Source organism: Cetorhinus maximus, chromosome 12 (genome assembly GCF_964194155.1).
Source record: "Cetorhinus maximus chromosome 12, sCetMax3.hap1.1, whole genome shotgun sequence".
Taxonomy (NCBI): Eukaryota; Metazoa; Chordata; class Chondrichthyes; order Lamniformes; family Cetorhinidae; genus Cetorhinus; species Cetorhinus maximus.
Window position 1 is genome coordinate 108,612,998 of NC_135890.1, and position 27,523 is coordinate 108,640,520.

Below are 27,523 nucleotides of genomic sequence, written 5' to 3' on the forward strand. Positions count from 1 at the left end.
TAAACACAATTTGCCCTTAACAAACTAGTGCTGGTTTTCCTTAATCAATCCACATTTGTCTAAGTGACTGTTGATTTTGTTTCAAATTCCCACCATCCAGTTTAAACTGACTGACCTGTAGTTGCTTTGTTTATCCTCACACTCTTTTTTGAGCAAGGGTGTAAATTTGCAATTCTCCCATCCTCCAGCACCACCTAAGTATGAAGGATTGAAAGATTAAGGCCAGAGCCTCAGCAATATCCACCCTTACTTCCCTCTGTATCTTGGGGTATCTCATCCAGTCACAATGATGTTTGTGATTGTTAAGTACAGCCAGCCTATCTAATACCTCCTCTTAACCAATTGTTAGCCTCAACTATCTCCTCTTTCACTATGACTTAGGCAGCATCTTCTTCCTTGGTAAAGACCGATGCAAAGTACTCATTTAGTACCTCAGCCATGTTCCCTGCCTCTTTGCAAAAACCCTCTTTTAGGTCCCTAATCCGCCCCACTCCTCCTCCTACCACCCTTTTAATATTCATATTCCTATAGAAGACTTTTGGATTTCTTTGTAGGATAGATGCCAGTTTCTTCTCATACGATCCCTATTTGTCCCATTTGTACCCTCTGACCTTGTACCACTATCCCTTTGTCATTTATTCACTCCTGTCCTGTGTTCCACTTTAATCCTGTTTCTTGTTGCCTTGCCCTTCCCTTCCTACCCACTTTGTCTGGCTCTGTAACTGATGAAAGGTCACCCACCTTAACTCTTGTGTTTCCATCGCTGCAGATGTGCCCTGACCTGCTGGGTGTTCTAGCCTAGGCAGTATTTTTCTTTTAATGTTACCAATGGCAGATATTGAGGTTGGTGCAAAGCTCACGTGGGTTCTCAGGTTAGGTGAATTCCTGATATGCTGAGTCACACCTGTCTTGTACTTTATCAATCTAACCCACCTCCCACAGCCCTCCTAGAGAAGGGCAGTCCCTGTACTCAGAGCCTGGCAGAGGACACGGAAAGAGAGATCTGCTTCTCATTGTGTGCAGCACTGGAATCTCTGAAATACCCACAACCGGACAGGAACTGCCGTCAGACGACAGAAGAACCAGTCTGACAAAAGACAGAGGACATTTACTAGCGTAAAATAAACCAGGATTAAAGAGGAGGTGAAACAGCGCTTGCGATGGAACATTTATCAGCGGCGATGGGCAGGGGTTCCTGGACTTTGGGGTTCAGCACCGGTACAGAGGAACACTCATCTGAAGTGAGTTATCACTTTTTATTCCCCCTGACACATTGCATATGTTACATAATCGTGTTTAGTGTCAGAGAAGGAAGATCAATCCAGCAGCACAATCAACTGGTGTCCTAATTTCAGGCCAGTGCTCTGAGCTACTTATCTTGAGTCTGAGCGTTTGTTGTGCGGGTCGGTACCAGCCCGACTGTGCCGGGACTTTCTGCTGCTTTGACCACAGTTGCGGGACAGAGAGGCAGGTTTCCCGCGGATATCAAATTAATTTTTTTTTTCCGGGCGTTGGCACCTTAAGTGTCGACTCTGGGTAAGGAAGGAACAGACACCGACTAGCCTGGAAGGATTTGGAAAGAGAGGGAATGAATATTAACAGAGAGGGGTCGCAAGGTGAAGGAAACATGAAAGAGATTGTCATCAACCTGTTGGATTGTGGCAGCCTCGTCCTCTCTATCCCACACTGTTGAATAAAGTTTGTTCCGAAGTTTAATAAGAAATTATTAACTGGATGCACGGGAGGATTGCATCCCACACAAACCTAACAAAGTTGATGTGAAAGGAAACAACACCATTGATCTTGGATTGTACTTTTAAACTGGCAATCGTTATTGAAATATTTAAAATACCAAAAATGTATTCTAAGTATCAAATGGTTTGAAAGATTATCATTTATTTCGCTCAGAATAGGCGGAGTCTTAACCAGTTAGAAACTACCTATTCCTCGCCCACTCGGAAAAGACTTTCTTCAGGGTCCATTGTATTATAAAGCAAACTAAACAGTGTTAGGGAAAGTACCTTAGACTCACCTTTCCCTAAAGGACGTTCTCTTGCCAGATTACTTATAGGTGCATAAATGCCGGGCATCCGTGAGATTGAGTGCTCCAGACACCTACACCTGAAACTAGTGGATTCACGTGGCACCGGGTGTTGATCAATATTTGACCCAGTTGGGTGTATCACAGCCAAATCTGGCCCACAGGATTAGGACTACTGCTCATATGAAGCCTGTTTCTGTTCAGTCCTCAGTGACCTGCACATTCTCATTTCCAGTATTGCGGGAGTAACTGGGTGATGATCAGAAGCCGGAGCCTGGCTTTTTCTTCCTGTCCCTAACCTAAATGGTGCTGCTGGGGTGCCAGTCATATTCCCAGTCGCTACCGTGGCTGAGGTCAGCATGAACTCGGGATTTAGTTCACAGCCTCCCTCTTCTGTGTAGCTCGATTGTAGACTTGCTTTACCTACTGAGCCATTTGAGAGCTTTGCTTTAAAAAAAAAGCTTTCTCTATCAAACTGCATCACTCAGGAATGTCATTCCATCACGAAAGGACTATTGTTTAAAGTTCACATAATGCGATTATGTTGTGCAGCTGTTGCATTAGCACAAAAATAGTGTCTGTTTTCAACGGCAAACCACTGCAATAGCTTGACAAGCATAAGTATGGACATGGAAGTCGATGGTCGTATCTGAAAAGAGAGAGAATCTGTTTTAGTTATTATAGTCCAGATCCGCATCAAGCCCTCCAACGTCAGACAAAACATGACTAAGATGCAGAGTTAAACTCCCTCTACTGTGTCCTAGCAATCTGCCTCAGCACCTCCTCTATTGCAATGTAATCACCAGCCATCCCTTAACATTTGCTAGTGAGATTAACAATTGATGCAAAGTTATGGGCATATTTATGCAATGGGCTTGTATCCTTTAAGAACTGACTGGAGAACAGAGCCCAAACCCATTTCACGAGGGACCCTAAAGTCAGCAAAGAGGTGCTGCCCCCTTTCACTCTGAGTTGGATTCAAAAGCAAATCTAAAAAATGAAATGTGCTCCTGCATCTGCCTCTTTAAACAGCTGTGGCATTATTTTGTGTAAGTGTTGTATAGTTTCCCTGTTTGAACTCTTCATTCCCTGAAAAAAATCATCAAACTGACATGAAAAATATTGGTTTATGATGTTAAAGATGGAACGCAATGTTTTGGAAAGACGAGTGTCTGGTACGACAGGTAACTTTAGGTTTAACGTTCTCTAATTAGTTATCTGACATTCCAATAATGCCCAATGGTGTAGCTGCTTCTGGTAATTATACATACGAACATATGAATTAGGAGCAGGAGTAGGCCACTTGGCCCCTAGAGCCTGCTCCGCCATTCAATAAGATCATGGCTGTAACCTCAACCCCACATTCCTGCCTACCCCCCGATAATCTTTCACCCCCTTGTTAATCAAGAATCTATCTTGCTCTGCCCTAAAAATATTTAAAGACTCTTCTTCCACCTCCTCTTGAGCAAGAGAGTTCCAAAGACTCAACCCTCTGAGAGAAAAAAATTCTCTTCATCTCTGTCTTAAATGAGCGACCCCTTATTTTTAAACAGTATTGAGTTTGTATTTATTTGTGGGAGTTTTGACCAAGCTTTTGGCCTATTGTCCCAATATCTGTGTCACATTGTTTGATAATTCTCCTGTGAAATGCTTTGGAACATAGGAAATAGGAGCAGGAGTAAGCATTTGGTCCCTTGAGTCTGCTTTGCCATTCAACTAGATCAATGCTATTTACCCTCACTGTCCCCATATCCTTCATTCTTTAAGATCTAGAAATCTGAAGATCTCTATCTTGAACATACTCAATGACTGAGCCTCCACAGCCCTTTGGGTTAGAGAATGCCAAAGATTCACCACCCTCTGAGTGAAGAAATTCCTACTCATCTCAGTCCTAAATGACCTACCCCTTATTCTGAGACTGCCTCCTAGTTCTACACCCCAGCCCCAGCTGGGGAAAACATCCTTCCTGCATCTGCACTGTCGAGCCCTGTAGGAAACAATGAGATCATCTCTCATTCTTCTAAACTCTAGTGAATACAGGTCCAGTCTCCTCAATCTCCCCTCATAAGACAATATCACTGTCCCAGGAATCAGTGCTGTGAACCTTCGTTACACTCCCTCTCTGGTAAATATATCCTTCCTCTGAGAAGGAGATCAAAACTGCACACAATACTCGAGGTGCAGTCTCACCAAGGATCTATACAATTTCAGAAAGATATCTTTACTCCTGTACTGAAATCCTCTTGCAATAAAGGCTAACATACCATTTGTCTTCCTAATTCCTTGCTATACCTGCATGTTAACAAGATCACCCAGGTCCCTTTGGACATCAACATTTCCCAATCTCTCACCATTCAAGAAATACTCTACATTTCTGTTTTTCCTACTAAAGTGGATAACTTCACATTTTTCCACATTATATTCCAATTGCCATGTTCTTGGGATGAGATTTTACTAGGTTAAAGGTGCAATGTAAATGCAAGATTTTGTTGTTGACTGACAGCTTCCTACCCTTGTCCAACAACATCCTGCAATCTGAGACAAAAAGCAATTTGGGTTAATTTGAAAGAGGAAGTTGATGACCAAGCTGCAGTTTAATTAATTAAGACAGATTCAGTGAGCAACCCTTTGAAATCTGAATTCATTATATTCAGTAAATTAGTTTGAGAAATTTAATGGAACTCTTTCTTTGTGCTTGTCTATTGAGTTATTGTAAACTGTGATTCTGTTCCTTCATAGTTCTATGTGGCACTGCGATGGATACAGTTTTCTATGGTGGTTTTGAGGTTAGTTTTTAAAAATATTTTAACATTTTTATCCATCCAATTTTCTCCTCTCTTTCCCCTGAAGGTGTGATTTCTTTCCGGTGTTCACTTCCACATATGATAGCAATCTTCCACTGGTCAATGTTGAGAACCTCGGACACTGATTTTAGGTAAAAGGTGACACAAGGGAAAACTTTTTTATTCAGCTTGTGGTTAGCATCTGGAATGCACAGTCTGAGAGTGTGGAGGCAGATTCAATCATGGCTTTCAAAATTATATTAGACAATTATCTGAAGAGAACAGATTTGCAAGGATATGGGAAAGGCCAGGGGAGTGGGACTAGCTGAGTTGCTCTTGTTCTAGACCTGGCACAGACATGATGGGCCAAATGGCTCTTATTAGTCTAGACAATCAATAGGCAATTCAACTCTGGAGGGCACTGAAGAGTGTTCAGGATCTGGACTGTGGTTATTTTCTCTCCCCTATTCCTAAACCACAGGCATTAGGATCAAATGCAGCAAACCTACTGCTTTATTGACCAGAAAGCATTGACAATTTACGGCACAGAAGGAGAACATTCAGCCCATTGTGTCTGTGCCTTAGTCTGTGACTGTTATGTTTAGCACAAACATGATCAAACTTGGTATCTTCCTGGTCTTTATGACTGAGGTCCACATTGATCAGTGCACTTGCACACTTAGACATTGAGTGAAATGCTTAAATTAATATTTTGTTGCTTTTGAAGAATGTTGTACACAGAACTGCAGAATAGATCTACTTATTTTTCATTTTCAGATTAGTTTTCTCTCTTTCAAGGAGGATCTTTGCTGGGTACAGTTCCATGGAAGACATGCAGTCCCTTATATCTTGCCCAAGTAACCACTATTATTTCTGTATAAGCCTTGATGATATTGCAAGTCTCAGACTGGGGAGCATCTCAGCCAAGCTTGATCCTATCTTCAAGGCCAGACATTTCCAGTTGTTGTCACCAGTTGGCACTCATGAGCAATCAGCAGATATTCCATCCCATAACTCAAGGCAGCATCCCGAATGCCACCCTAGCTAGGACCAATTTATTCAGTACAAATCAAGGGGTGAACTTTGTTCTACATGATTCAGCTATTCATTTGCTAACTTGACTGGGCCATGAAGGGAGGAGGTTCTCATCTGTGGTTCCCGTAGGCAAGTTCTCAAGTTCAGCAAAGGTCCAGTTGTTCTCTTCAGAGGAGATGAGTGGAGAGTTGTGGGTAGATATTTATATAAATTTCCTGCAATCTACGTTTTTAATGGTCAGTGTTATAGGTTTATCTGTAAATTGTGATTCCAATATTACAGAATCAGTTTCTCTCTCTCTCATATATGGGCATACGAATTAGGAGCAGGAGTAGGCCACTCGGCCCCTTGAGCCTGCTCTGCTATTCAAAAAAGATCATGGCTGATCTGATTGTAACCTCCCACCTACCCAATAACCTTTCACCCCTTTGTTTATCAAGAATATTACACTTATTATGATTTCAGCCAGTTTCTCTGTTTTGGTTTTACGCTATTATAGATTCATTCTGTCTTCTCTTTGTTGTACTTTCTCTGTATTGGGCTTTCATGCTCTCTTTTTGTTTCTATTTACATTGCAAACTGACTTTGATTTTCCTCCTCTGTCTCTCTCTGTGGATTGATTTTTATGTTGTGTGCATTCTCTCTCTCTCTCTCATACAGTATTATCGGTTCAGGCTCCATCATTGGATATGTAGCATTGCAGCAGCTGGCAAGGCACCCAGAGGTAAGGACACATTTTAAATTTCCTGGGTCACTCAAGTCCCAAGTAACTAACCAGAAAGCAAATTTTCTTTTGCAACCACTGTATCACACAACTCTCCTCCCCCATAAGTGTGAAACCATTCTGGCATAATGTTCAATGAGTGTAGGCCAGTCTACAGGATCTCATTCAAATAGTTATTCTTTACAGATGAGTCTATTCAACTATGGTGTGTGCGTCACAACTGAGCCAGATCAACTCACAAATGCGCACTTCTTATTGGAGTCAGTGACAACGATTAGAAGCAGCCACCCCATCTGGTATTCCAACTTTCTAGCCCAGAATAACTGTTTAGAAGTTTAGAATTGGCATTATCCCAAAGTCAGTGTTAACTGCATCCACGCCAGTTGGTGAAGTTAAAACTAAGACACAGCAACTTTCTTTCTATTGACTTAGTTCACAGTCAACACTACTTCCCCGCACCAGTGCCCCAACTATCCCCATTTATAGGTGTACAAATACCCATCACCTGTTTAACAATGTGAACGCCATTAAACTTTTACAATGTAATTAATAAGACATTGACAGTCAGTTCATCTAAGATGACTGGTCCAATGACCATATTTTGCATTTGGCAGTATCCTCAGCTCCTGACCTAACAGTGGAACTTCTACCAGCCTCCTTTCAACAGTCCCGCATTCAAAATGGATAATAAATAGCAAAATACTGTGGATGTTGGAGATCTGAAATAAATACAGAAAGTGCAGGAAAAACTCAACAGCTCTGACAGCATCTGTGGAGAAACAGAGTTAATGTTTCGAGTCCGATATGACTCTTCTTCAGAACTCTCACCCATGCCCTTTATCCATGGACTGCGGAGTGGTCAACAGACACCTCCAATAAATAAATTGAGGAGGTCAGAGGGCCCTGAAGGTGGGCAGAAAATCACCATATTGAAGGATGGTTTATCAAGAGCACCTATAATTTTGTTTTGATTAGCAAACTGTGGGCCATTGATCCTGAGTCCTTGGTTTTTCAGATTCGCCCATTGTTCTACCTGAGTTTGTCCGACCTGATGCTGGGAGTTTGCTGGCTGATTGGCGTCTTGCTCTATGGGGAGTCCTTCAGTGCTCAGAGCATTGCCTGCTACAATCTCCAAGTGATAGGACAGGTAAGCAGTGTCAAGGGTGAGAGAGGAGGGGAGAGAGCGAAAGGAAATGAGGGAAGCCGATTATGAAAGGAGTGTTGAAAATTCCTGTAAAATGTGCCAGAGAGAACTTTCACCCTCGTTAAAGTGTTTTAATCATCTCATTTGTATTTTCTTCCTTTCTAACATTCTTCAATTTTCTCTCCATGCCAGGCTCTTTCTGGAGCAGAACTCTTTCTGGACTCTTTCTAACTATGCAACAGCATTACCAACTTTCCTTTCGCTTCTTCCCCCAGTTTTCCTGTTTCCTAGAGCACACACTCCTGCTGAGGTACAGTTCACAGGCACCAGCAGCACTCCCAACACAGACAAATGGCCATCTTCAGGTGTCCACCAGATCGCTCTTTGACCACAATTTAAACAATGTAGGAGGATGGTTGAGGTGCTGTCCAACCCAGTGGGTAAATGCCTCTGGCATCCAGTGTCCACGTTGTTCCCAAACCAAGGAAGTGACCCAAGAGATCTCTACTCGCTAAAACTGGCTCTACTACATAGAATGTCCAAGAGAGAAACAGGAGATCTGTCCCAACAGGTCCATGCTGGTGTTTATACTTCACATGAGCCTCCTCCCACCCCACTTAATGTAACCCTATCAACTAAACCTTCCAGATCCTTTCTCCCTCATTTGCTTATCTAGTTTCTAGTTGCTCTCTGGGCAAAACAGTTTCTGATCAATTCCCCATTGGTTTTACAGTGACTATTTTATCTTTATGGCCGTTTGTTTTGGTCTCCCCCACAAATGGAAACATCTATTTCAGAAGTTTCAAATGAGCTACCAGGCAATGAGGCAATAAATAAATAAATGATGTTGCTGTAATGCTGCCTAATCTGTATTGCAGGTGCTATATATCTCATCTTTTTGCTACACCCTGAATTATACCTGGTGCCTGTATAGAGATCTGAGATCGAGGATTCATGCAATGATGAATGATACATCTTGCCTGGTGAGTGTCCCTTTAAATTACAATGGGTAAGAGCAGGTTTTAATTCCTCCTTTGTTTCACCCCATCTGAAATGTATCATTGTATTTAATATTTTTCATTTTTTTATTAGAATGAACTTCTACAGATGGGCTTTAAACTGTTGACTCTCTCCTCCTTGCTTACACATGATTACAGCTGCCTATTGTTACCTTGCCCCTACTGATCACTATTTGTGGGTGAGCCTATCACATGCTTGCCTCTAGGCTTTTCAACTGTGGTGGCACCAGCCCAGCCAAATCCACACATAATCATTGCCTAGTAGTGATAACAAGCGCTATCTAGCCCCAGGGGCTCTGAGGCCAATTGTATGTGAGCCGGGCTAAGATCAGTTAACATCATAAACCAGAGATCAAATCTGGAAATGTCTTCATCGATATGGTTCTGTCCAATCTCCTTGGTGCATTCACTTTCTGACCCTTCGGGAAGTGAGAATTTTATTTTTATTTCTATCTGTGATGAAATGTTTGGGAGCCTGGTACTGACCTGAGGCAGTATCTCTCCTTCTGAAATAGAAACAGAAAATGCTGGAAACACTCAGGCAGGTCAGGCAGCATCTGAGGCGAGGGAAACAGAGTTCTTGCCTGTTCTAACTGTTGGTTTAATTATTACACTCTGGTGTATGGAAATATAGGACAGAGAAAGTTAGATCAATCTACCCTTAAATCCATTTCAGACCTTGTGCCCCTCTCTGTAAATGTATTTTTTGAAAAATTACCAGCATCAGTTTGATCTGTTGGACTTTGCAAAAATTGTGCTAATATTGCGGTGGGATTAGAACAGAGAGCTCCTGATGAAGAATATTCACCTGTACAGGACAATGGGTTAAGCAACTTCCTTTGGAGCTACGAATTTTATGATTCCGCCATGATGTTGTATCTTAGTTACATTTAGTGTTACAAAAGCAGGTGTGATTGGAACAGTTTGTACAGTTAAAGTAACAAGGGATGTGCTTTTGTTATTTTCCTGCCCTACTGTCCTGAAGCCATAGACCTCTTTCTATTGAGCACTTGCATTATCTCTGAATGTCCAGTGAGTGTAACTTATTGGCTATTCAGCCAGGAAAGAATGCATCCAATTCTGATCCTGTTTTATTCAGACATCCACAGTCACACACTTTACCAGCAGGACTCATTGGACATTGGTGATCAGGGAGTATGAACCCTGATTAAATTTTTTTCTTTAACCCAGGGGCTCTCTTGAGATTATTGTAATTTTACGAATGCTAACCTGGCTGAAATGTGCAAATACAGCGTAGGCCACAAATCAAATTTGCACTTTCCTAGTCTGTGTGGCATAGCACGTAAGAACATAAGAAATAGGAGCAAGAGTAGGCCATTCAGCTCTCGAGCCTGCTCCACCATTCAGTAAGATCATGGTTGACTATCTACCACAACAGGCAGTGCCCAATTGAGGGAAACTAATTCTGCTTTGCCATAGCTGTCTGGACATGATTAACAATTACTGTTCTTAATCTTATGGTTTTATGTTGAAATTTTACCTCTTTTCTTGTATTTGTAAGATTTTAAAAGTAATATTTGTTTACAAAATTGACCGTTTGACTGATTTTACTTGCCTGATGTTCTGTTATTTTTATTCTGTTTCGAGAAGATAACTGAAAGCAGTAATAGACTGAGCAGGATCGTAATAATATTATCCAGGTAAATGTGTACAATTTATTTATTATTTTTTTTGCTAGTTGTCCTTGCCTTTTGACAATACTGACTCCCTGCTGGGATATGGATCCATGGTTTCAGCCACCTTGTTAAAGTACTTTTTTTTTCATGTGTGAACCCAAAACCCTCAATCTTGTTCTCACCAAGTGCCCAAACATACACACTTTTTCCACCGGAAGTCGCTGCCTCATTTTTCTCCTCTCAAGTTGAGGAAGCAGTTAATGAAGCATATGGGAACCTTGGCTTTATAAGCAGGGCCTTGGAGGACAAAATAAAAGGAAGTTATCATCAACCTGTATAAAACACTGGTTCAGCCTCAACTGAAGCATTGTGTCCAATTCTGGGCACTGCACTTTAGGGTGTGAAGGGAGTGGTGAGGGTTAGAAAAGATTTACAAGAATGGTTCCGGGCTTGAGACTTCAGTTATATGCAGAGATTGGAGTAGATCGGGGTAGTTCTCCTTTTGGAAGGGAAGGTTGTGAGGTTTGATAGAAGTGTTCAAAATCATGAGGCACTTGGTCAGAGTAGATAGGGAAAAACTGTTCCTGAATGGGCTTGAGAACCAGAGGACACTCATTTAAGGTGAATGGAAAAAGAAAGAGAGGCAAGGTGGGGAAAATCTTTTGTATGCGCTGACTGGTTAGGATCTGAAAGCACAGCCTGAGTGTGTGGCGGAAGCAGATTCAATTGCTGCTTTCGAAATAGGATTGGATAAATATCTGAAGAAAAAACATAGAATGGATTTGCAGGGCTATAGGGAAAAAGCAGGGGAGGGGGACCAGCTGAGTTGGTCTCAGAGAGCCCGCACAGACACGATGGGCTGAATAGCCTCCTGTGTTGTAACAATTCTATGATTCTAATTCAGGGACGCCAAAGTCAGTTGTGTGCTGGTTGAGATCAGCTAATTCACTGCAAATTGGGAGTTAAATCTGAAACCCTGATCCATTCCTTTTTTACTTCCAGTCTTGAATAATGTGTTGCTGGCTGGCCTTCCACCTTCATCCTCCATAAACTTGAGTTCACTCACTAAACTCTGCCAACCATATGCTAACTTGCACAAAGTCCCTCCCATTCACCCATCACCCCTGTGCTCACGAACTTACCTTTGTTCTTAATCTGGAAATGCCACGATTTTAAAGTTCTTGTTTTCGAATCCCTTCATAGGCTTGCCCCTCCCTATCTCAGTAACCTCCTCCAGCCCTACAACCCTCCAAGATATCTACGCTCCTTTAATTCTGGCCTCTTGGATATCCGTGGCTGTGCCTTCAGCTGCTTAGGTCCCAGCTCAGGAATTACCTCCATGAAGCTCCCTGCCTCTTCTACCTCTGTTTCCTCCTTTAAGTCACTCATTAAAACCAACCTCTTTGACCAAGCTTTTGTTCGCCTGTTCTAATATGTTTTATGTGGATTGGTGTCAAATGTTTGGCAAACAATGCTCCTGTGAAGTACCTTGGGGCATTTTATTATGTTAAAGTGCTATATAAATGCAAGCTGCAAATAAAAAATGATGTTGAACATTTAATCCACTAGAGGGAGCTGGAGTTTTCATTTTGCAGAACTCTACATGTCACAGGACAGCAACTCAACAATGTGCTTCATATAATCATAGAAACCATAGAATAAACTATGGAATATCACATCCAGCTGTTCTTGCAGCAACAAATGCAACATCTGCTTCAGGATGAACCTGCTGCAGTGAGCAACATGGGATCAAGTGTTGGACAAAAGGGTTGGTTTTTGAATAGTGTGAAAATTTCAAAAATGCAAACTTATTAAATAAGCCAGACGTCTGATTTTTGTTCCTAAAATAGAAATCCGTTTTCCCCACAACTATTTGTTTCTCTTGTTGTCTACATGATCATTATTAAAGATGTTAAGATTAATATTAAGTCATTAACCCTATCTCCCCTGCCATGTCACTTTCCCATTTGCTATCAGTTTTACACTTGGGGATAGATAGCAGACCCAACTGGGGGCATACGCAATTTATGCTAGAGTTCCTGGAGATTGTTGGCTCCCAATCCAGAATTGGATTGAAGCTACCTGAAGCATATTTTTGTTAGGACACTTACAGCCAGTTGAAGAAAAAGGCTTTCACCCCATTAACACTATCGAGATTTTCTCTTGCAGTTTGATTCCTCTGCTACTGATGGTACCCGTATTTTGTGTTGGAAATGGATACGGTTGTTATGCTAACCTCAGCAATTCGTAAGTAATGTATATCTCAACATGGTCATGTTGTGGTATTGGTTAATAACGAGCAAAGTGCTGATGTCCTCTCCATATCCTCTTTATTACCATGACTTCTGTAACATCGTCTATCTTCTCCGCCCACTCCACTTCAGCTCATCTAATGCTGAAGCATTCGTCCGTGCTTTTGTTACAAGACTCACCTGGTCCAATGCTATCCTGGCCGGCCTACCATCCCGCACCTTTCTGGCTCCTTGAGCATGCCTGATTTTAATTGTACCATCATTTGCAGTCATGCCTTCATCTGCATGGGCCCTAAGCTCTGGAATTCCCTCCTGATGCCTCTCCACATCTCTCCCTCTCTGCCTTTAAGATGCTCTTTAAAATCTACCTCTTTGACTAAGCTTTTGTCACCTGACCTAATATTGCCTTCTGTGGCTTGGTGTCAGTTTTTGTTTGGTAATTGGTCCTGTGAAATGCGTAGCAATGTTTAGCCATGTTAAAGGCGCTATCTAAATGCATGTTGTTGGGATTGGTGCATTTTCAGGTCATCAGCACAGACTTCTGGGTAGGTAGCTGACCCCTGGGAAGGTGTCTGGCTCCTGGGCAGGAGTTGCTGCTCTGTCTCCAGGTTTCTGGAGAAGAGCTAACAGCTATGGTTCATCCTGGGAAGTGAACCACCCATTGTAAGAGGCGTAACGCAGACAAACCCATCTCCCAGCGCTCTGCACAACAAGTCTTGAAGAACTTCTAACAAAAATTACTCTGGATAAATGGAACTGCAAGTGGATTATTGAGCACGAATGTTGTAGGTTCAATCTTTCATCTGCATTGGCTGATCTCAGCCCAGGCGGCTCATGACTGTGCCTGGTGATCAGTGTGGCCTTGAGTCATCGGGTTGTTGCTTCACTGGTTGAATGCTTTCGATCTGGAATTGTTTTGCTCTCTTCCTTTATCTCTGCATTCTATCCCATGGAAGGGTTATGGGTTAGAGGAGCAAAAGATTAATGTTTCTCTTGTCTGTGTCACCACAGGTGCCTCCTCCTTCACTCTGGAATGCTTGAACTGAACAGCAGTTATAATGGGGTCCATAAGAATGCATGTCACAGTTTGTACCTGTACAGAACCACCATCTTCTTCATTACCTTCTGTTTTACTTTACTCGGACTTGTGGTAAGGATTATATATTTAATGACTTTATGTTAGAGTGTTCTCTCCTCCATTTTAAACGTATTTTTTCCTATTGATTAGCTGATGAGACTGGAGGTAGGTGACTGGCTGCCACTTCCTCTTGAGACACCCAGAGTGACTTGGTGGGTTCATGCCATGATTCTGCCCTTATTCAACATACAAGTTTATAATGTGGGCATCATCCACTCCACCCATCAGTAAGGGTTGGCATTTGTCCTCCAGATGAGCAAGTAGTCCAAATATTATTTACTTGCCTTGTTCCCATATCACATCACCTCCTTTTCCTTTATCCATCTATCCAATCTAATCTTGAACAGAGACATAGTTTCTGTCTCAAACATTAACCCTGGAAGTGAATTCCACAGCTTCACAACTTGCTTACAATCCATCCTATAGTGTGGAACCCAATATTGTACAAAGTACTCTAACTCTTATTAAAGTTTTGTTTATGTTCATCATTACCTCTTAGTAATTATATCCTATACTCCTTAGATTTCCATTAACTTTTTTACACTTATTAACATGTGGGTGCTGCCTTTAATATCCTGGGAACCTGTACCCCAAATCCATTTGCTTTTCCTTATCACTGAGCCCACTTCCATTCAGAATATAATTACTGTTGTTATTTTTTTGCCAATGTTCATCACCACACATTTACCACCATTGACTCCCACCATTTGTCCATCTTGTCAGCATCCCTTTGCTTCTTTTGCTGTTCTAATGAATTAATTATACTTCCTACTTTGGTATCATCTGCAAATTTCAACAGTATCCCCTCAAGTCCTACATCCAAATCATCGATATATACAGCGGCCTCGGAACTGAACCCTGTGGGACACTAGTACTCACTTCCAACCTTCTCCCTTCTAAACAATTTTTAACCCAGTTTTCTATGTTCACTTTAATTCCACAGCTCTTATATTCTCTAATTATGGTCCATGTGGTACCTTATCAAAGGTTTTCTTAACAACCATGTAAACGTCATTATTCCCATCTACCGTAGATGTTACCTCCTCAAAGAATTCCATGAGGTTTGTCAAACAAGATCATCCCTTCTGAACCCCATGCCTATCTACTTCTAACTAATTTATCTTGATACATGGTAACTTTATAATTAATGAAAAACTCTAAAACGTTTCTTACCACAGATGTTAAACTAACTGGCCTGTAACCGCAAGATTACCTCTGTCTCTCTTTAAAGGTGGTTAGTATATTAGCCACTCTCTCCAGTCCTCCAGGCACACATTCACATTGAGTAGGGCCCTGAAATATAAAGCATAGGGAGTACCTTTATTACTACACTGGAGTGACAGCCTAGATTTTGTGCTCAAATTTTTGGAGTGGCATTTGAACCCAAAATATTCTGACTCAACACTGAGCCCCAACTAACATCACCTAGCAGGGCTGCCCTCAAGAGCTAATGCTGCAAAATAGACAAGCTGAAAACCGCCTTCCTTCAGTTTCACCTTCTTAAAAGGGAACTTTTCTATTGACTAAATTTAAACCTTCTGCAACCTGTGGTGGTTACAACAGGTGGGAGGCAGCGATTTACGTGAGTGTGAATGCAAATATCGTTTGGGAGTAGATTCTTTTTTTTAATGCATAGTTCCTTTTTTCTAAATACAGAAAATGATTGGGTTAAATTTATGATGTTAAGACATAATAGGAGTTGGACTGGTCAGTTGCTAATGATTTTGGCTGATACTGTGTTTTCTTTGTTTATTTTGGCTAATTACCACCTACCCTCACCACCTCTTAAAGACACTGCCACCCCTTGAGATACAATTCTGCAAGTATATAGTCAGCTGGGTAAAATCCTACATGAGGCTAGAAGCTGAATGACATGGGAACTTGACCATAAGGACACCACAATTGAACTTGACCCTGTCCTTCCATGCACACTTCCAGAGGAATCACTGGATGAGGGATCAGTCTGCCTGATTCTTTACCTCCTTTTAATGAAGGCTATTGAAGCCAATTGTAGCACCATAAGTGCTGCCATGATTGAAATAAACTAAAGCAACAGACTGACGATCGAGGCAGGCCATTCTGATTGTATTATGCCACAATTGATGGCTATGCTTTCAGCTACCTCATCTCTAAGCTCTGGAATTCCCTCTCTAAACTGCTTCACCTCCACCTCTTGTTTCCTTTTAAGTTGCTCCTTAAAAGCTAACTCTTTGTTCAAGCTTTTGATCACCTGTCATGTTATTTCTTTGTCGGTCGAATAGCCTTTTATTTGCACGTTTGGTATCAATTAAAGGAATAGTTTACAACTGGACACCATATGGTTTTATTGACTTAAATTAAAAGTTACCACCAATCACAAGCAATGCTCAACATACATAGGTGTAAATAGTACAAACTCAATACTCGTCTGTGCCCAGGGTACAAACGTGACTGATCTTCAGTGGCATTGGTAATTACCCTGAGAGCTCTGTCTGACTGGGATACTTGACTTCTCTTGTATTGGGCTTGCATGCATGCCTTACACAAGCACCCCCAACTCCAAAACAAAAACAGAATTACCTGGAAAAACTCCGCTAGTCTGGCAGCATCGGTGGAGAAGAAAAGAGCTGACGTTTCGGGTCCACATGACCCTTCAACAGAACTGAAGTATAGTTAGAACACCCAACTCCAATTTGTTATACACAACACCATACTGAGCATAGAGATGATTCTTATCTTATCTGGAATGATGTATACACTAGGTTTGATGATCTTACTCACCCACCAGGACAATGGACCCTTAAAACCAGAAGGCCTGTTGTTACAAGCTGTAATAATTGAATTAAATAAGAGAGAACAGGCTTTGGCCTAATAATAAGTTGTTGTTTGACTAAAGTATTATAGCAGTCAGATTAATTACTTTGAAGTTTTTGTTCTTCCATTCCTCTCTGCAGATTCTTCTAATTAAAACCCGGATCCTCTATAAGAAATTGGTGACTCTGACTGGATTTCTTGGAGACCAGCAGTGGGCAAAGATCAGCGTGATTGAACGGAGAGTCTTTCTCTATCCCACAGCCTTTTTGTTCTGTTGGGGACCAGGTTAGTAAGAGTCTGCATGGGTGGTCTCTGTGGGTGTGATAATGAACCAAAGTAGGGTTGGCACATTGAAGCAACATCATACTGCTCCATGACTCAGCAATTTAAGATGTGCCAGAGGTTACTTGAATCATGTGCCTCAGTGCCAGCACCTATACGTTGTGTTGTAAACTAAATAAGCTACACGTCCCACAACAGGGGATCACAGGAGGACATGTTGGTGATGGATGGGCTCCTATTTATCTCAGATGGGTACAGTTAAAAAGCCTCCATAAGATGAAAAGCATTGTTTGTATAATATGTTAGCCATGTTGCATTGAGAACCTAGGTAAAGGGCCAAAGCCTGTGCAGCAGGACATCACCAAGGTTGGAAAGAGCAAATGAAAAGACGGTATGTCAGGAAATAATGATATCGTGACCACAAGCTTGGGCTTTAAACCCTGAAAGTTTCAGAGTAAGGGACACCTGAGGGAGGAGAGAAGTTCCACAGTTTTGAGATTCTGAAAAAGAATATTAAAGGAAAAGTTGATGCAATTAATTTTAGCTTAAACACAGTGAGGATAGAGGGAAAAGGAAGAATGTAGGACAATACAATTATTGGATCATGAGACAAGGACTCACAGGATGGAGTGGATCATCAACAAATGCAGAGGGAAAGATTCTGATAGGGATTCAAGGGGTGACAGTTATTTATCACACAATACGATTCTTTATTCTACCAGTCTCCAGAGCGTCTCCAGCCATAGGTTATACATGCGGTAGGTGTGTGATTATGCATGTGGTGCCTGTGTAAAAGATATTGATGTTGTTACGACCAGGATGGGAGGAGTGTGCAGTTGATCTAGCCCCACTACTCTACATGCCGCAACATTAGTTTAAATATTCAATTCACTCACCAAAATGGCCAATTATTTCCCTTTACTACTGTTACCCAGAATAAAAAGTTTAACCAGACTTCTTTCAATAAACAACAAACTTATTAGTTTATTATAAAAACCAGTCTTGTCGAATAGAAAAGCAAGGCTTACAAAATACAGTATGGAATATGAAATTATACTAGTTACTCTTTCAAGATACCTTAAGTGCCACACACAAAAAAACAATAAAATAAAAAATAGAAATGGAGGACTTTGGCCAAAGGTTAAAAGTCAATGGTTCAAAGGCAAAGGATGGAGGGTGGAGTCCTTGAAATGGTGTCCAGGTTATATAGTTGGTCTCTCAGCACTGATCGATGACTCTGGTCATCCTGGCCTGGCTCGGGAACACTCACAGGCACTCTATCCAAGCATGTAGCAACTTTGGAGCAGCTTGTATTCACTTCTGGCTGTGGACTGGCTCTGGACTGCAAAAAGTCTGATGTCTTCCTTTTCAAGCAGTCGGTCCTTCTCTTCTCAAAGCAAAACCAAAATCCACTTTTTTAAAACATAGGCATGGTTTTTTTTAAGCCATAAAGCCCATGTGACCCCTTCACCAGGGTCAAGAGATTTACAGCCTTTTTTCAACTGCTTAATTACCCTTTCTTGTAAAAGGATGCTTTTTCCAAGAATAGCAATGAGTCCTGCATTAACCCTTTAAGGGACAGTGTCTTTTAAACACAAATTCTTCCAGAATGTCCTTAGTCCTTGAAGATGAACCATTTCCTGTGATTAAAGTGTTACAATGTAAGTGAAAAACATACTCTTTTAACCTCAGTTTATGATTTCTTTTCCCTTTAGCGACCATTCTAGCTGTGATTAAGCTGTTGAAACCAACAAACATGCCTGTTCTTTATGCTGTACTCTACATCTTACAGGTGAGTTTTTAAAACAACTCACCACTCATTTGGGAGAGGGGCAACACCTCTGACATTCTTTTCTCTTAAGTTTTCTCTCTTTAAACACACTGTCAGAGTGACCAAGTGCTGTAGAGTGATTGTAATATGATCTGGCTAGGCTTATTCCACCCCACCTGCCCCTCCTGAGACCAGTGACGTACATAACCCAACATTGTTCGGTAGGTGCTAGGAGTTACATGGAACCTTATGAAAATGGCCATCCTCATATGACATCCAGACAATGCCTGCTAGCAAGCTATTCAAATACAAGGTGCATCACAACTGAACATGAACATGTTCTGGCACAACACTCACGCACATGTTCATTCCTGCAAGGACAACCATTTAGATCATGTATTCAGTAATGAACTTCAAAAGTACCTTATTGGATGTAAAGCACTTTGAGACATCTGATGGTTGTGAAAAGCACTATATAAATGCAAGCCTTTCTTTTTATTTTTAAACTTAGCTTAGTGTTCAGAATGGCAAGTGTAAAGATTCACTGCTGAGGTCTGCCTTTTCAACTAAACCTTGTATTCATCTTTTTAATTAATAGTACAGTTGATGTTCAGGAATGATTATATTGGTACAGTCTGGAACCTGACCCTCAACTGGTGCACAATTGAGTCCAGTGCTCCTGAGCCATAAAGGATCAAACAAAATCAGGATTCCTCTTCCTAATCACTATTCATGGTTTCTAGTGTAAACTTTGTATGGGATGTTAGGTGAGGACAGGATTTGGCTCATTTACAGTGCCCTGAGCACCCCACCCAACCCCCTGCTGCCGTTAAATAGCATCACTTCAGTAGATGCCAGTAACTTAAAAAAAAAATCTGAAATCTCAGTTAATTACTGAAGGAATTAAGCCTCAATATTCCACGGTTTAGCACAGAAGAATTTTTACTATCCAAAAGTCAAACAAACACTAAATACTTAGGTAACCTCCTATACTCTAAAATGCAGAATCGTTATAAGTTAAAGATGAATTAACATGCCAATATGGTCAATTAAATGACAAGATGCAACCAAGACAGATCTTACTATACTAATTGACGCGGCAGCCCACTCAGCATGTATGTCATCAATCTCAGTCAAAGTCCTTCAAAACTGTCTTCCTCACAAAGAATTTCAGCTCCTCCTTGTCCAGGATTTAGCCTGAACCCCAGTTACAGTAGTGCACAACCAACCCAAGTTCCACAGGCATAATCTTCATCAAAAATGCTACCCATCTGCAGAACCTCCTCAACTCTGCTTACGATGGTCTGAATGGCAAAGGTCCACCAATGTTACCTTCAAGTAACAAAAACAGCTACAACACGTGTGTATTTGCTTATTCTCAGCTTCTGCATCTAGTCTCCATCTTTTTCAGCCTGCCTGTATTGCACTACTGGAATTATCATCGTCTACTCAGCTCTGATGGACCTGTGTCAAATGTTTCAACCAGTTTCAGTCTCCCCAGAAGTTTTGGTTTCCATTCTCAGTTTCGGTCTTAGTTTCCTTAACAACTGGAAGAGTCAGTTTCCCTTTTCAGTTAGGGTTTGTTTTCAAAAAAATATAAGCTTTGAAACCATGGATTCCATTGCATGTGCCAACATTCACTGTCTATGCTGAAGCATGAAATCTCGTCCCTTGGGTCAGGTACTGGCAATATTGGTCCTCCACCAGCTCAAGGGTGCACCTGTTCCAGGGTAACAGTCAATCTCTTGAGGAGAGAAGGGTTCATAAAGAATCAATCTTCTATCTTTTGGAACATGAAATACGTGTAGGACACTGTTGGGTTTAATTGTGCTCCTCTAAAGGGTGGATTTTACTTGGAATCTCAGGAAATCCTCCTAATATTTCTCCCCTCCAGAAATCCTTTTAATTTAGAACAATCCATAATTTTGTGTTATTTATTCACTCTTTACATGTCCATTGCAGTTAGTGCCACATGGTTTCCATTCTGTGCAACGACTCTGGATCTAATACTTTTGTGTAATTTTGTGCTGCCTTGTTCCCTGATCCGTGACCATTCCAAAATGTTTCTCCCACCTTTTAATACATTTCCACTATTCTGTACATTACCTGATATGGAAGTTCTTGACGGGACAAAGTAAGAAAGAACTTGCATTTATAAAATGCTTTCCACAATTCTCGAAACAATTGACCACCAATGAATTACCTTTGAAATGTAGTCATTGTTGTAATGTAGTGAAGTGCTACAGCCAGTTTGCACACTGAGATCACACAAACAGCAATGAGATAACGACCACTTATTAAAAAAAAATCATGTTGCTCGAGAGATAATTGTTGATCAGGGCATTAGGAAGAACTCACCAGCTCTGTTTCAAATAGTCTCATAGGATCTGATCTGTGAGTGCTTTTTGGGACCATTGATGAGTTTTGCTTTATATCTAACCGTGTGATTTCTCCCCTGGCAGGACTAGATGCTTAAAATGGAAAATTCCCCACAAACGAACCCTTGAACACAACTGTTATATCAGAAAATAGAAGCTTTTTTGCTTTTTATTTATAACCAAGGCATGATCAGTATGTTTATTAACACATTTTCCTGTTTATAGTATGAAGAAACACTGAGACTAGCTCAATTATGGGAATTCTTTATATTCCAAGGGAAGAATTTCCCCCCCCCTGTTGGGGGGGGGTTTGTGCAGAGGTGCCTCCGGGAGATTAGGTTAGGTTTTAAACATCTAAATAAAGAAATTAAATACTTTTAAAACATGTCTCCTCACATGACAGTGTCACATGAGCTGGGACATGTCAAATGAATTAAAAAAAAATTTTTTTTGAGGTTCCATGAAAAATGCGAACACTGCCTGGGCTCTTCGCCTGCCTGCCAACCTTATGGTTGGACGGGCAGCTCATTTTATTAGTTCAATTAGTTTTTAACAGGCCTTAAAATTTAAATGATGCGTGGTGACGTCAGGACGCCCGCCTGACATCACCGTGCACCGTTTTACGTGTCGGCGAGCGGGCCCTGCCCCTACTTGCCCACCCAAAAATTCTTCCCCAAATGCCTCAGAAATGGGTGAGAGTGAGGCTTCACAATTCGGTGATGCCACATAGCTGCAGGTTCAATTCTACCCATTCTGCTCAGTTCCTGTACTGAGTTTCTTCAAACAAAGAAGATTCTAGTTAAATGCTAGTGCCTTCCTGTGCGATAGGGAAAATCAGAATGCGATCTCTTTGCAGGATGACTGCTGCGCACCCCCCTGGAGGCTGAAGAATGGTATCAACAGCTAAGGGAACCAGCTTTTCGCGACAGAAATGTTGGACCGGGCAGGTGCCACAAACCTGGGCAGAAGGGGGAGGTGGTGGAAATTGAGGATGACTGTCCTACTGTGGTAATCTGATATGATCTTAATACATGATTTTAATACCCAATAGCAGAGTAGCGCAGGCTGCCCCTGTGAGAGAGTCTTGAGTTAGACCCTGAAGAGTGAGGACAGTTTTGAGTTGTGAGCTCATAAGTGTAGCTACTTAGTTTAGTTTGTAAGTAAGCAGCATGTGTTTATTCTAACAATGATCTCTTGATGTTCTGTGTCTCTGTAACAACTCAGTCACCCCGAATCAAGCGTGCAACCCGGATCCTTTAGCCCCAACAAACCAAAGGGCACTGGATCCAACAAACTGGCAACGAGAGTAAAATACAAAATGCCACCAAAACAAAAAAGGTAAAAAGCAAGGAAGAACAAGGAAATCAGAAGAACCAAAATCCTTGCATGGTAGTTGTAAATAAAATTTCTTTCTTGATCGTCAAAGTAATCCCCTCAGAGCATGCCGCAATTTGGAAGAATGGAGTCTTTCAGCCCAATCTCAGATGACTGGTCTCACTATGTTGAATGCCTCACGTTCTTCTTACAGGCGAGTGACATTGCGAGGGAAGAGAAGAGACGCATGATCCTTCTGTCCATGTGTGGGTGTAAGACATATGGACTAATTCAAAATCTGTTGGCGCCCAGTGCCCCAGACTCAAAGTTTTGGTGACTTTGTGAACCTTGTAAAAGAATCATTATCAGCCCAAGCCATTAGTGACGATGCAACTGTTTAAATTTAACTCCGGAATTAGAGCTGCAGGGGAGACAGTTGCTTGCTATGTAGCAAGTCTGAAGCAATTAACCGAATATTGCAAGTTTGGTACATCTATCAATGATATGCTTAGAGATCGTTTGGTGTGCGGTATAAACGAAAATTAGATTCAGAAGGGATTACTGGCTGAAACAAATTTAGATTTTCAGAAGGCATTGGAAATCGCTCTGGCAATGGAAGGTGCAGTGTGAGACTCAGAAGCCAGATGAGGAGCGCAAAACGGCAACATCCTCCATATTGGGCGGAATGCCTCAACGAAAAAGAGCGCTTTACTCAGAAGTGGGAAGCAGCCACTACTAGCAGACAAATTAAAAGGGATAACTTAGCAGCAAAAACGTGGCATAATACAACAGAGATGGAAGCAGACAACCGTGTAATGAACCAGTTTAAAAAGTTTGAATATTTCTTCTGCCATCGATTTTGGACACCTCATGAGACATTGTAAAGATAGAATCAGGAAGACTTGCAGACAAAAGCCAAAATCCAATAAGATTAACAGCGTTGAAAAGCGTGAAGTAATAGATCCTGATATCTATTCGTTATATAATTTAAAGGTAGGAAGAATAGAGCCTATCAGAATGAAGGCAGATACTGGTGCTGCCTCTACGATGATCGGTGAGCATACTTTTAAATACCTGAATCATGCAGAACATAAGCTGAATTTAGAAGCAACTGATGACAAATTGAAAACTTACACGAGAGAAGACTACAAGTCAAGGGTGTATGTAAAGTCACAGTGCATTACGGAGCTCAAACAGTGAGATTGCCCTTGATGGTAGTAGCAGGCAGAGGACCAAGCTTACTAGAATGAAACTGGCTGAGGGAAATCAACCTTGATTTGTCAGAGATTCCAAAGAAAAGTGAAAACCCGCTGAAAGACCTTAACATACTGTCAGTTTTTCTCTTGTCTAAGTATGTACCTCTGGAAAAGTATGAAGGGAAACAGGAAGAGTTCTGCACTTTAAGTAAAATGAAGGATGAGTTGGCAGAGAAGACACAACAATGCTTAATTTTCCACGAGGCAGTACATCAATCCAAAAAAAAAAGAGATGGAAGAACTGAAAAATTAGCTATGTGAAACCAAAGAATCTTTGGAGGCAAAAGTCACAGAATTTTGTAAGAAGCAGACAGATGAAATTCTGGAAAACTCAACCAAGTTCACTCAAGTTAAGTTTACATCTGAGATTAGACTGGCCAATATGGAAGTCAAAAAGAAGGCCAGGAATAAAGTCTGTGTCAGAAAGAAGAATGCCCATCAAAAGACACAGAAGCACGAATAATACCGTTGATCTTGGCAGCGTACGAGTACACTTTTATTCATAGACCCGGAAGTCAAATTGCAAATGCAGTCACAGTCGTTTACCCTTGCAAGTAAAAGATGAGGATGTTCCAATTCCTCAGGAATTCGTTTTGTTATTGAACTTCCTGGACTCATCACCGATATGTGCAAGACAAATTAAAGATTGGACAAACCAAAATCCGGTCTTATCCAAAGTGAGAAATCAAGTACTTCATGGCTGGCCACAGAAACAAAAATCTGATTAAATGAAACTGCATTTCCAGAGAAGATACAGGATAACCCAGCCAAGAAAGTATTTTATTGTGGGGAGGTCAGGTGATTGTTCCTCCAATAGGGCGAAAGCCATTGTTGTTCAAACTTCACATTGCACATCCCGGAATTTCCAAAATGAAGGCTATAGCACGTCGTTATATGTGGTGACTGAGAATGGATGGAGAAATAGAAAACTTAAGTGAGAAACTGTCTGTAGTATCACTCAAAATGGATAGACATATACGAAGTGAGGTCACCTGCATCTTCTGGGCCAATACACAAGCTACAACAAAGTTTCACAATTAATGGGTTACCTGAAGTGCTAGCATCAGATAATGGAACAGTATTCACAAGTGCTGAATTTAACCAATTTACAGGCCTCAACAATATTGTTCATGTGAAAACATCCCCATAACACCCTTCTTCAAATGGTCTTGCCGAGAGAACAGTTCAGACGTTCAAATCTGGCAGGAAGAAATTGTCTGGAAATTCGACAGCAACTAAATTAGCATGATTTATTTTCCATTATAGAACCACCCCTCATTCAACAACAGGTATCACACCTGTGGAATTATTGATGAAGCGCAGTCTCAGATTGAGACTGAGCCTAATCACGCCAAACTTGGGGGGAGTTGGAGGGGAGGGGGCAGAGAGAAAGGTAGAAGAAAGGCAGCAAAGTCAGAAAATGGGACATGTCACAGTTGGGACAGGACATTTAATGTAGGAAAGTATTTGCGAAAAATTTTAAGAGGACCAGTTCAGTGAGATAAGTGCAGTAACCGGGCCTCTTTCCTGCCATGTGAAAGCCGAAGATAGAGTAATTAGGAGACATGTGGATCACATAAGAAGAGAAACCAAATGCCCAGAAATGCTTCCACAAGTGTTCGAGACTGAATCAACATCTGATCTCCTGTTGTAAGAACACAACTGAGTACAAATGTGTTTGAAGGGCCAACTGTACCTGAAAGAGTCAAAGAAACAGATTTACAGGCACCTACTGAAGAACCAGATGCTCAGACGACTCCAGTAAAGGAGGTTCCAAATCAAACTTCAGAAGCTGTAAAGCTGAGACGTTCTACATGCATAAGGAAACCCCCAGAGAGCATGACTTTCTAAATAATTGATCTGTGTAAATAACTTGATATATTGAAAAAATTGTAAAATGTATTTTTCAGTAAAGGGGGAGGGATGCAGTAATCTGATATGTTACATTACAGCACTTGTCTTAAAGGTATTTAAGATCACATGATCATAAAACCCAGTCACAGTGTAGCGTGGGCTACCTCTGGGAGTCTTGAATTAGACACTGAAGAGTGAAGATAGATTTTTGAGTTGTGAGCACACAAGTGTAGCTGAGTTTAGTTTGTAAATAAACAGCATGTTTATTCTAACAACAATTTCCTGATGTTCTCTGCCTCTAAACCAACTTGATCACCCCAGGTCAAGCATGCAAACTGGATCCTTTAGCCCCAGCAAACCAAAGGGCACTGGATCCAACACCTACACACAAAAAAAAAAGCAGATTGAATTCATTTTTACAAACCTAGCTATTTTATTTTTTTAACTGCAGGCATTCACAGCTGCATCTCAGGGACTGCTGAACTGCATTGTGTATGGTTGGACACAGAGAACGCTCCAATACGTGAGACAAAAGGCTCGTCGTGACGTTGATACACAGACTCCACTCCTACGTTCTCAGAAGCGATCATACTCCAGCATGCAAAATTCTAGTGAGATTAATCAATTGACCATTACTCCTACCCTCCAAGGGGCCAGTTGAGAGATTATAGCCATAATTTCACTCTTCTCAGCCTCAGTGGATACATGTATTTATTAACTTACCATTTCTTTCTTTCAGAAAGTCTGTATAAACTATAATGCACTTGACAGCAGAACAAAGGGATAGCACTGAGGCAGTGGAAAATGATGTGTTGTTGATCTTTCCGATGACCAACTGACTGAACAGAGCAGGATGGACATGGTAATTCCACAAAATCTATCATCTATGTACTAACCAGACTCCAGTCCTACTCAAAGAGGAGCCACATTGAGTGGGAAAGCCATGGGGAACACCAGTCAAACTTCCAATTCAGTCAGATCCGAGAGTAGAATCAGGCTAGACACAGGATATCTGGTTACCTCCACCTTCAATCCAGACAAGGGCCAGGATGTGCAAGAGAGTGGATTTGCACCATAATTCATAACTACCTCCCCCTCCCCCACACTACCACTCTGGCTTCAAAGAAATACCTTGGCTTTGAGCTGAAAGACCAGAGCATATGCATTTTTCCTTTGGCTCTTACTAACAAATTACTTTACAAAAGGGTTATGTAAGAATATACTCACTGCATAAGGGGTTGTTACACCCCACTGCATGAGACACTGAAACTATACAAATTGAAATATGCATTGAAGATAAAATAAACCTTAGTTTTAAATTTAAAATAAGTTAAGATGCTCTTTTGGACTCATGCTGCTTTATATTTCAGAAACTTAATAAAAAATACCATCAGGGCATGTTAAAAGCAAAGATTTTTGGATTTGACTCTGGGGTGGGGTGAGGGTTTATGAGCTGCTTTATTTTAAAGAGAGGGAAAAAGGAATAAACAAGCCCACCTGTTTTCCCACCCCTCCTCACTGTAGGATAATATAAATAATGTATTTAATAGGGTCAGAAACTTGCAGGGGAGATGTAGTGTAAAGAGTTAATGTTAAGTACGTAAATAGTCTACATCAGTGATGTAAGCTCACATGACAACAGAGTACGCTGAGAGATAGTTCTATATGAAGCCTCGTGCCAAGCCTTGTACTGTACATAGTCAGCAGAATGTTCAATAAAAGGTCAAGTTTACCACAGCCATGCTTCCAGCAATCTTCGTCAATCCTGACCAAGGACAACCTCATCTAAGACCCACACCGATGATAACAGATTCACCATCATGACTTTGTAAATACAAGACGTAGGACAAGCAGGGGCACTAGTCAACTTTACATATTCGGACAGGAATGAAAAAGGAGACGAACAGGAGGAAGCAACAAAAACTCAAGGTTGATTTTTATCTTAAACCGATTATTTTAAAGCACTTCTTGTAAAAATAAAGTGAAGAGCAAGAGCCAGAAATGAGAAAATGTAAAAATATTTCAGAATGCAGAGAGGTATGCGATGCACAGGAGCTCCAAATCGATCTGCTCACTTTCTCCATTGTTAAAAAGGATGAAAG

The 27,523-nt window shown here is 41.2% G+C and overlaps 1 protein-coding gene and 1 long non-coding RNA gene across 3 annotated transcripts in view; both read left to right on the forward strand.

The window, feature by feature from the left end:
- LOC144687835 (uncharacterized) overlaps window positions 1–27,523 on the forward strand; it is a 239,690-nt gene that overhangs the window by 134,310 nt on the left and 77,857 nt on the right. The gene's annotated exons all lie outside the window — the stretch shown is intronic.
- On the forward strand, window positions 950–27,158 carry tmem116 (transmembrane protein 116). Of its 2 annotated transcripts, XM_078554360.1 has the most exons (12): window positions 950–1,241; window positions 4,781–4,827; window positions 6,520–6,583; window positions 7,599–7,730; window positions 8,606–8,710; window positions 10,358–10,407; window positions 12,553–12,630; window positions 13,647–13,785; window positions 16,707–16,851; window positions 18,564–18,640; window positions 25,873–26,032; window positions 26,161–27,158. In XM_078554360.1, exons 1-12 carry the CDS (start codon window positions 1,161–1,163, stop codon window positions 26,178–26,180), a joined length of 1,098 nt encoding a protein of 365 aa, XP_078410486.1. In that variant the 5' UTR covers window positions 950–1,160; the 3' UTR covers window positions 26,181–27,158. The 2 variants fall into 2 exon arrangements, with proteins under 2 accessions (XP_078410486.1, XP_078410485.1); XM_078554359.1 differs by having other exon boundaries at window positions 951–1,241; window positions 25,873–27,158.

What these genes read in the sequence shown, in the direction of transcription:
- tmem116 (XM_078554359.1), top strand. Translation starts at nt 1,161, where the DNA reads ATGGAACATTTATCAGCGGCGATGGGCAGGGGTTCCTGGACTTTGGGG. An exon ending in TGAATGATACATCTTGCCTG is followed by an intron (nt 8,711 to 10,357) that starts GTGAGTGTCCCT and finishes TGTTTCGAGAAG; the next exon opens with ATAACTGAAAGCAGTAATAG. An exon ending in TTTGTTCTGTTGGGGACCAG is followed by an intron (nt 16,852 to 18,563) that starts GTTAGTAAGAGT and finishes TTTTCCCTTTAG; the next exon opens with CGACCATTCTAGCTGTGATT.